This window comes from Triplophysa rosa, linkage group LG5 (genome assembly GCF_024868665.1).
Source record: "Triplophysa rosa linkage group LG5, Trosa_1v2, whole genome shotgun sequence".
Lineage (NCBI taxonomy): Eukaryota > Metazoa > Chordata > Actinopteri > Cypriniformes > Nemacheilidae > Triplophysa > Triplophysa rosa.
In genome coordinates this window covers 30,303,990-30,315,099 of record NC_079894.1, presented here as the reverse complement: position 1 = coordinate 30,315,099, position 11,110 = coordinate 30,303,990, and the positions used below count along the sequence as shown (strand labels likewise).

Here is an 11,110-nt window from a genome sequence, read left to right as displayed (position 1 = left end):
TCTCTCAAGATCCTCCAGAAATACAGGCAAAACACACACATTTGTTACTTTTTAGTAGTTTTCTTATTATGGATCAATAAAATACATAATGGTAGGGCTGTATGATTATGTCAAAAACTATATTAGTCCCCTTGATATTGTAATGTTGATTAGATTTTACATTTAAGTATGTTTGAAACTTCCTACACGCTATAAATGCACCACTTGTGGCTCCCACTGTCAAAACAAGCATTATAAACGTGTAAACCAATGAACACGTGTCATTGTTAGTCATTGGAGAAAAAAAACATTTACTAATGCTAACAAACACATGATTTTAAATAGTACGGGGGGCCCCGAAAACAACTCAAGCCCAGGGGCCCCCATCCTCTTAAGTCCGGCCCTGCATAGCTGCACTCAGTGACCCCGACCAAAGCCACCGAGCAACGTCCACGAAGAATAGGGAGAGCCCACGAGCCGCGACCCAGGAAGCCCCACCCGCCGAAACCGTGCAGGTCCAACCCGGTCCCATTCCGTGATCAACAACAGACAACAGAGGAACAACCAGGGAAAAGTTGTAATGGCATAATTAACTTTATTCCTCTGTTGTCCGACATCGACCACAAAACAAGACCAACCAGACCAGACCCACACAGTCCCAACAAATGAAACGCCCCGAACCACAACCAACAAGCCCCCCCACTCCCTACAACACCCACCCAGCTACCTCCAATCAAAGTCACTGAGTGCAGCCGTCAAACTGCTGTCATGTGATGTAAGTTTAGCATTAAATACCAAGTATTGTAAATTTAGCATTTATGTGACAGGTAGTCCGTCTTTGCTCTCGGTTGGGATGGAATTGTCTGAGCTGGGCCGGCCAGATGGTCGCCTTTTTCTTGGGTGGTGATGGAATTGCCTTGGATGGAGCTGGATGGTCAGTCAGTCCGCAGGCTCTCGCAGGAGGACGGTACAGGATTTTCCGATGTAGCTGGCGTAATCTCTAGTTGTGGATGGGCATATGACGTTCATCTGGGACTGGCGGAATCTCTCCCTACCTCGGGATGGGCATCCCGAGGCGAGGGCAGAAACAGAAAGAGAATAATTAGCATAGCTGCTGTTCATTAACTATGTGTTAGTGAATGCTTGGCTGAAAAGATGTGTCTTTAATCTAGATTTAAATTGGGAGAGTGTGTCTGACCCTCGAATAGTATCGGGGAGGCTATTCCAGAGTTTAGGTGCTACGTATGAGAAAGCTCTACCCCCTTTGGTGGATTTAGTTATTCTAGGTGTTATCAAAAGTCTGGAGTTTTGAAATCTTAGAGAGCGTGATGGGTTGTAGTGTGGTAGAAGCTCTGTTATGTACGTAGGGGCTAAACCGTTTAAGGCTTTATAAGTAATTAAAAGAACTTTAAAGTCAATATGATACTTAATGGGTAACCAGTGAAGGGTTGATAACATTGGGGTTATGTGATCGTATTTTCTGGACCTGGTTAGAACTCTGGCAGCTGCATTCTGAACTAACTGTAGTTTGTTTATTGATGCTGCAGGACAACCACTAAGCAGTGCATTACAGTAGTCAAGTATTGAGGTCACAAATGCATGAATAAGCTTCTCTGCGTCAGCCACACATAAAATATTTCGCAATTTGGCAACATTTCTAAGGTGGAAGAAGGCTGTTTTTGTGACATTTGAGATGTGATTTTTAAATGACAGGTTGCTGTCTAATATAACGCCAAGGTCTTTAACTGTATTTGTTGGAGTAACAGTGCAGCCTTCAATTTGCAGGTCATAATCCGAAATATTCTGCTCACGTGTCTTTGGTCCGATAAGTAATTTTCTGTTTTATTAGAATTTAAAAGAAGGAAATTACAAGTCATCCAATGCTTTATATCGTCGATGCACTCTGCCAATTTGGATAGTTGGAAGGAATCATCTGGTCTTGATGAGATATACAGCTGAGTATCATCTGCATAACAGTGGAAGCTAATTCCATGTTTTCTAGTAATGTTTCCAAGGGGCAGAATGTAAATGGAGAATAGCAAGGGTCCTAAAACCGATCCCTGAGGTAATCCATAATTTACTTGCGTTAGATTTGATGATTCCCCATTTAAATGGACAAATTGATGTCTGTCTGATAAGTAAGATCTGAACCATTGTAGTGCCTGTCTTATGTCTTATGTACAGCTGCTTTGTAACAATGAAAATTGTAAAAAGCGCTATATAAATAAGGTTGAGTTGAGTAAAATATCCAACAGAGAAACAAAAGGTTATCAACACTCTCAGTGAGAGGTTTTGACTCCGGTCTTTTGATGGATCATATCAATAAAACAGGAGAAAGGGGAGTGAAAGGGGGTTGATGGCTCATCTTTCAATGACTCCGACCATTTGGCTTATGCTAAATTCTCTACAAAATCAAAGTTCTTGTTTCATAAGATAAATTTTTTTATATAAAAAAAACCATAAAAATCTCAATGATAATCAGTTAAGAAGAAAAATATCTGATCAGATATAAAATGTATCAGTAATAAAATAAAAACACAAGTTGAAAGGCTTTAAAACTGATTTACAACTTATTTTTGAAAAAAAAAATTTAGTAAGTTGACAATTAATTAATTAATTATCTGTGTGTTAAGATATTATGTGGAAGATATTCCGTTACGCAGATACTTACCCACATTCAATATGGCACAGAGGTCCTGTACAATACCATTCTCCCCTCTCCTGTTTATTAGGGGAATTTTCTGATCTTATATTTCCATCACACTACTTAAAACCAGTCTCTATAGCTTTCATCCTTGGTAAAAAAAAAAAATCTTAATAACAGGAAAACTAAACAATTATGAAATATTGTTGAAAAAAATGAAAATAAAAAAATATTTGAAAACATGGTAACTTCTTTTAACTTTCTTTACGGTTGGGAATGTACAATCTTGAATATTGATTATGGTAGTTATGTTCATAAAAACCCAGCTTTATTATTTGTCTTTTGCAAATATGAATTTAAATCTGGATGTTTAATATAATATTGATGCTTGCTAATATGGGAAAAAAATAGCTCTCATGTTTAGAATTAGTAATACTATATACAAGCTAGAACTATCCAAAGCAAGTCTTCAGTCAGCTAACATTACATTACTTGTGAATTTAAATGTTAGGTAATCGGGATCTTTTTATTTTTTATTTCTTCTATAGATTGTCTTCTATTTATTTTTCTCACTAAAGTAAAAAACATTTGAGATTAAGTGCCACTTGCCAAATAATTTTATTACAAAGTAAAACAAATTTGCTGCATTGTTAAAAGGTAACCCATTCTGAAAAAGTCTATTTACCCTACCTGTGCCCAAGTCTCTGATCTGTCCACCCCAACACTCAACCTTAAATGGCCCGAGTCTCACCCAGATATCTCACCCAAAATGATGGCAGCAGTTGAGGACCATAGTCAGGCCGAATGTGGCAAAAGTGCCATTTCTCAGCCCGAATTGATGGGTTCTAAAACGGATCCCTGTGTCCTCAATAGTGTAACAACAATCATGGCGTAACAAACTATATTTATTCAATCCAAGACTCCCAGAGATCTGGAATGAATGAATCTGCCTCTCATTTATCCTTCACCCCAGGAGCCCCAGGTGTTTACACATGTATGCATGTATACTTTCCTTTTTTTTACAGCTACTTTGAATTAAACTTGTCTGACTGATATTTTGCATCCTGTTATTTTCTGTAAGAGAGATGTCATATTTTCATAAAAAATCTTTGTTTTCAGCTGAAGAGAGAAACTGGAAGCGGACGGATAGGAGATCAAAGCATGATCCATTGCACAGACATGCCCAACCACACCCATGTAGACAATGTTAGCAGAGGAAAACATTCTCACTGAATAAAGGAGAACATTTGATAAGCTTATACTTCATCATTTTCTTTTTAACATCCTGGTCAATTTAAGTTCACAATAACAGTCATAAAGAAAAAGATAAGAAATATACAACAAACTGTATGATGGCTGAAAATATATAACAGGGTCTGCCATCTGAAAATACATCTCAAACTACTAAAACTATTTGTATATTGTAAAAAAAAACTAGATCCTAGACATCTGGGACAGACTCCCCACAAACCCCAATAAGGATAAGTAATATAGATAATGAACGGATAAAAACTGTAAACATTCTTTAAAAGAGAGTTACGTAATCAAAGATAAATAAGCTTTCATTTCATTTGAAAAATCAGTTGGAATAAACAGTGTTTTTCAAACTCTCTCCACACCCTAAACAGTTTTTGTTTGCCTGACAGTCAGTGATGTGAAGTGTGTAGCCACAGGTCATGATATCTCATGTGCTGACTCCTTCACACTGGGTGTGTCAGTCACACTCTGTATGTGCGTGCGTGTGAGGCGGCACACCCTTGTCATAATCATTGTGTTTCAGTGTTTGTGGAAAGTCGGAATGATGTGTAAGCTACACTCACTGATTTCCTTCAATTCTTACAAATGCTGCTCAGGTTTAGCCGAAATGAAGTGTTTACACTGCAAAAAAAAGCCTTGTCTTGTTTTAAGAATGGTTAGACATTACGTAAAATCTTCTCAAGTGAATATTTATTGTTTTTAAGAAAACTGTTGAGTTGAAAAAAAAGTGTGTGTTCCTAAGTGTTTCTCTTTCTAGGTTTTGTTTATGTGCCTGTGGTAATGATTGATGGTTGGCATGGACGTCAGTCATGTTGAATACAGTGTACAGATCAAGCCTAAACATGACTCGTGTCCGCTTCATCCACTGATTCATGTCTGAGTGTTTGTCTGGGGCGTTTCCTCTTCCTTTAAGAAGACTGGCTCTCGAGTCCTCCAGGTTATTTCCTACAGGTTGAACAGAAGGTAATGTCAGGATTAAACACAGCCGTGTTAGGGGCTCTTGTCTTCGGGACGCTGCTGATGGGAATGGTGTCTGGAGGGCCCAGATTCTCACATCAGCATCATGCACAGCAGCCTCAGAAGATTCTTTATCCGGGAATAAATCCATCAAACCATCATGAGTCTCAGCAGATTCAGTATCCATCAGTCCATCAGAGACGGGTAAGAGATTTCTGGAGTTTTGCTCTGTAAATATGAAAGAAAAAGTCATCAACAGTTATTTATATTTGTTTAAAATGTGTAGGAAATGAAAATGAAATTCAATTCAAGTTTATCTATATATAGTGCTTTTTTCCATGGGGTCTAAAAATGTTTGAAAAAATCTTATGTAGCGGGTCCTGGCTAGGTCTCCGCTGGCAGATATATGTAGATAATCTTCTGATAGGAGTGTCCTGGAAATATTGGAAATATTACCAAGAAATCAGCGACGCAGGACAACAGTTGTTCATTCTCCATTCATTCGGATTATCTTTATTTTCAGCTTTGTATCTGCAATTATGAATTATTTTCTGTTCTTTTGTCTGCTTTGCATTGAAGCACAGGTTATATCCACATTTGGATAACATGAAGCCATATATTCTTCAAAGGTCTGTTTTTACATAAATGTCTCCTCACATATTTTCCAAACATTAACTTATCAAAATTTGTATGAAACCAAAAACAAACATTTTCCCTTTAACTCACATTTTCTGTCTATCTTCAATCATGTCTGCACTTCTCCCTTTAAACACATGTCATCTTTGTACTCTCATCAAAAGAGTATTTTTGTAATAACTGTACATTTTATAAGTGTTCACTTTATACGACAGAATAAATCTCATTTGCAGTTAAACTGTATTACATTTACACTATGTGAACACAAACTTCAATAATAAACATGTCTGCCTCATAACTTGGCGCCCAGTCCTATGAACTGAAACTATATCATTGTCTAATATTAACATGTGCGCCGTAAAACAAGGCTGCGGCCGTAACTGGTCTTACTCGGTACATTAGCATTAACTTACTACCCTTTGAACATTGTACCACACACACAGCTGCTTTCCACACACAGTAATAACCCACAAATGCCCGGGAGCCACAGGAAACAAACAAAAGATATCAATTGATGCGGACGTCGGCCGCCATTTTCTCAACTACGTACCGTCAGATTTAACCGTTTACACACTTGACATACTTTTATTTTACAGACCACACATCACCAGGGATTAATATTATTTTATAAACATCTGTAGTTACATAAAAGGTGTGTAACTAACCTGGAAATATTACAAAGAAATCAGCGTCGCAGGACAACTGTTGCTCATTCTCCATTCATTCGGATTATGAGCTCACCTTGCTCTGCGCATTGCTAAGGGTCCCAGAGTGACGCTGCTGGTGGGTGCTGCCACCCTGTGTCCCTTTTATGAAACAGCATGTCATTATGTGCTTCTTTGTAATCTCTCATTAGTATTCAATTCTATAAATCAGAATAAAATAAAATATAATTGCAATAGAAAGAAAGGAAACAAAAAGTAATAATCTCAACAAAACACTTATTTTGTGAGTATCACACTTACGTTTCAAAATCAAATTTTTAGGCCTTTAAAAGTCTTAAATTCACTGCAGTATTGTCTTCTAGGTCTTAAATCATTTTGAACAGGTCTTAATTTTCCTACGCCCATGTAAAGCTACCTCTAATGCTCACTGAAATGCTCCTGTTTGATTCTGTTGTGTTGTAGTTCTCTCTTTAACTAGTGAAAGTGCAATTGGCTGCATCACGACTACAAATGAGACCAACAAGCAACTTCTATTGTAGCCAGTCAAATCAAGCATAACCTTATCCAGTTATGGGCATCCGTCTTTTTTAGACTTTAACAGAGACATAATAAAGCAATAAGCCCCAAGAAGCAGTGGGTTACAGTGCATTTTATAACAGCTAAGGGCGTTGTGGCACGACGCGAAGCGGAGTCATTAAAACCCCGTAGCTGTTATAAAATGCACTGTAACCCACTGCTTCGCGGGGATTATTGCTTTTATAAAACGGTTATTCCATATGCTTAGCAAGGTTTCATAAAATAAAGTAAATAAAATGATATTTAGGCTATGTGGTGCGGTCAGCCGTTATATATTGAGGTATTTTATAACGGCTTAGAACTCCGCTCAGCCAATCAGAATCAAGGACCAGAACTGACCGTTTTATAATGAGGTATTTTATAACGGCTTAGAACTCCGCTCAGCCAATCAGAATCAAGGACCAGAACTGACCGTTTTATAAAACAGATTGATCAAGTGTAAGCTTAGCAGGTAACACTTTACAATAAGGTTGTATTTGTAGAAAATGAGTTAATGCTTTAATATGAACTCAATGAAAAATATGTGTACATCATTTATGAATATTAGTTCAGCATTTATTAATACAAACACTATTACCGTTAATGCACCATGAACTAACATGAATAAAGTGACATGACGTGTGGCCAAGTATGGTACTCGGAATTTGTGCTGTGCGTTTCACCTATCCAAGTGCACACACACACACACACACACACACACACACACACAGTAGTGAGTACTGAACACACACACCCGGAGCAGTGGGAAGCCATTATTTGCTGTGGTGCAGTTGGGGGTTCGGTGACTTGCCCAAGGGTCTCACCTCAGTCGTGGTATTGAAGGTGGAGGAGAGCGCTGGTCATTCACTCCCCCCACCTACAATCCCTGCTGATACTGAGACTCGAACCTGCAACCTTTGTGTTACATGTATGATTCTCTAACCATTAGGCCACTACTGCCCCATATTGTATTATAATGATATTAACTAACATTAACAAGGAATCATAAATGCTGAAAAACTTTTGATTGCTAAATGTTAGTTCACGTTAGTTAATGCATTTACTCATGTTAACTAATACAACCTTATTGTAAAGTGTTACCTGCTAAGCGATACATGGCCTATCCAGACATCCCTGCTGTAGAGAAATGGAAAGTAAAATTGTTAGCACAAACACGTCCGCTTTTTGTCCAGGCTTTTTAAAGCTAAATTGAATATATGTCACTTCAGCATACTAACCCTTCTTCTCCAGCCTCGACCTTTTTTGTTCAAGCAAGCAATATCCGCCGAGTCAAAAAGCTGTGTCCTGTGTAGTGCCGACTCCTCTCTCTGTGCCTCGCTGCCGCTGTAGACCCCTAGCAAGCCTGGGCTGCACCTCGGATCCCCGGGCGGCCGGTGTTCTGACGATTTGTGCTACCCTGTCAGATTTTGCTACCTCCATACAAAACATAGGACTAACGCCGGTTTACACAAGAGCTCTCCCGTTTGTCTGTTTTTTGGGGGGGCTGCCCAGTCCAATGCCGCAAGCTTTCACCTCTAGCTCCCAGTCAAGCTGCAGTACCTTTTATTCATTTCCATCCTTACTCTATAGCCTACGCGGTCGCTCCCACTTAATCGCTGGCGGAGCTTACCTGTTGCTGCGAGAGCCCCCCAGTCACCCAGATAAAACAGGTACAACTGTAAGATGTCTGCGAAAGATCTGGAAAACATCTGCTGTCTAAAAACATCTGCTAATCATCTTAGAAAGAGCAGTTTTACATCTATTCTATATCATATACATCTTACAGACATCTTCTAGATGTCTATATAACATCTGACTGCAAACACCTCGGACACGGACTCGATTGCAGATGATCAAACAATGTCTTGCAGATGTAAACAGAGACATCAAATAGATGTCTGCCAGATGTATGTGTGCTATATTCCTTACCATATATATCTGCCCGATGTACTGTATGTGTCAATCTATTAAGTATAGAAATGCCTTTCCATCAACTTGCGCTTAACTTTATTATGGGGTGGGTGGGGTCTTCTGGCTGCTGTCCGATAATTATTCTGCCTTTTTGGGGAGACTCTGGGTTTGGGCTAAATTTTCCGAGCTCGGAACCCTCCCCTCGGACATCACGCCAAATACGCTTTGTTATCATGCGATGTATTTGATTACATGTTAATGCAAATTCATGAAATAATATAAAACACAGCATTCAAAGCGATCGTTTTTCAAAATGTATAAATCGATCGTTTGACCTTGTTACACTTGGGATATTTGTATGAGGAACAGATGCAAAACGGATCACCATCCACAGTAGATCCGGTGAATAACAGATGAAGCCATATGTGAGCACTAAATTCCTTTCACTTGAACTTAACTTAAATAATCTACAGTGCCATCCACTAATACTGCCACCCTTGGTAACGATGAGCTAAGAAGGCTGTGAAAAAATGCTTGTATTGTTTAACCTTTGAATCTTTTGCTCATAATATAAAAAAACTGCTCTCATCGAAAACAAACAATTGCAAACACAAAACAGTTTTATAAAAAAACATCTTTGTAAAAATACATGTGCGCCACAATTATTGGCACATTTGTAGTCAATACTTTGTGCTGCCTCCCTTTACCAAGACAACAGCTCTGAGTCTTCTCCTATAAGGGCTGATGATGATATGGAAAGGGATCTGAGACCATTCCTCCATACAAAAGCTCTCCAGATCCTTCAGATTTCAAGGTCCACACTGGTGGATTCTCCTCTTCAGTTTCCCCCACAGGTTTTCAGGTTTACACACACACTCACTCAACCAAACTCAAACACTCAAACACAAAACACACACACACACACGCAAGCAATCAATCAGGTGTTCATTTAATATCTGTTTATATTTGTTCATGATGTCATGCATCTTATAAATCAACACTATAGAACTTTTGCTCGCGTCTCCCCCATGTGGTTGATAAGCTCAACTGTCTCTTACCAGTGTCTTAAATAATGTTGCTGTAAAGCTTCCAGCGCAATACACGTGAATTAGTTTACTAAGTTGATGAAACGCCCAATGCAAAAACGTTGTTTGGAAACCATGTGGCACTCTTCCGCAGGCATGGGATGGGCAGGGCTGTGTGCACCGACCCCAACACAGGACTTACAGAGTAATCAGGTAGCAGCAGCAGTAGAATTTGTCCGGTAAAGAGTTGTTCTACCGTTGACATTATTATAGGTCCAAATAAAAAAAGTTCTATTTTGATTTCATCTGACCATAGAAACCGATCCCATTTGAAGTTCCAGTAGTGTCTGACAAAATGAAGACGCTTGAGTTTGTTTCTGGAGGAGAGTAGAAGGTTTTTAGTGATGATGTCAGCGACCTCAGATTGTAGTTTTTGGAGAATTACGGACCCCGAGACCCAACTCAAGATATTTGGCCAATCAAACCATCCTCCTGACAAGACACATGTTCTCTTCCAGGCTGATCCAGAAAACTGGAATTTCCTATCGCTTGCCCTGATGGGGGAAATGCACTCTTAAAAATAAAAGTGCTTAAAGGGTTCTTCACAGCGATGCCACAGAAGAACCATTCAGTCAAAGGTTCTTTAAAGAACCATGTCTTTCTTACCTTTTATCATCTTTTTCACCACAAAGAACCTTTTGTGAAACAGAAAGGTTCTTCAGATGATAATGGTTCTTTATGGAACCAAATGGTTCTTCGTCAAAGAACCGTTTGAAGCACCTTTTTTGTAAGAGTGTGGGAATTTCCTGTGTTTTTGCTGTTTTTTATAGCCACTTCCCATTTTGTGAAGCTCAACAACCTTTTTTCACACGTAACAGCTGTGTTCTTTGTTATTAACCATTGTGATGAATGACTAAGCGAGTTTGGACTATGTCTTGGCTCATATTTATACCCATGTGAAACACAATGTCATGCTTGAACAATTTCATAGTCACCTGATGTCAACGCTCAAATTAATTTATAGAGATATCAAAAATTGTGGCACACAAATATTTGACAGAGAGGTTTTTTTAACCATGTTGTGTTTGTAATTGTTTGTTTTCAATGAGAGCAGAGATCATTTTCCTAATATTTTGAGCAAAAGGTTGAACAAAGACATTTTTCACATCAGTTTCAAAATAGAAAGACTGAACTGATGACAACGACATCAAATGTAAACCTTTTTAAGAAATGTGTGTACGTAAGAAATAGTTCTAGAAGCCTCTTCTACACCACATAAGTGCATTTTCCAGATTTTGTTCCGTGAAGTGATAAATAAAGACCAGAAGTTAACTCACACTTTCCCTTAGCTTGTCTACGTAATGTAATGATTAGAATATGTTTTTTTTTTTGGGGGGGGCTGAATAAACAGCATGCAATTAAAAGCTGTGGTATATTTAGAAATTCATAGGAGAAAAATATTGACATCACACTGCGGTCCT

General features: G+C 38.6%; 1 protein-coding gene across 1 annotated transcript in view; it reads left to right on the top strand.

The window, feature by feature from the left end:
• Positions 1-3,280: 3,280 nt before the first annotated feature.
• si:ch211-241e1.3 (laminin subunit alpha-3) overlaps positions 3,281-11,110 on the top strand; it is a 31,931-nt gene continuing 24,101 nt past the window's right edge. The window contains exon 1 of the mRNA XM_057334440.1: positions 3,281-5,041. Within this exon, the coding sequence (XP_057190423.1) occupies positions 4,847-5,041 (195 nt within the window). The 5' untranslated portion in view covers positions 3,281-4,846. The remainder of the gene's footprint in view (positions 5,042-11,110) is intronic.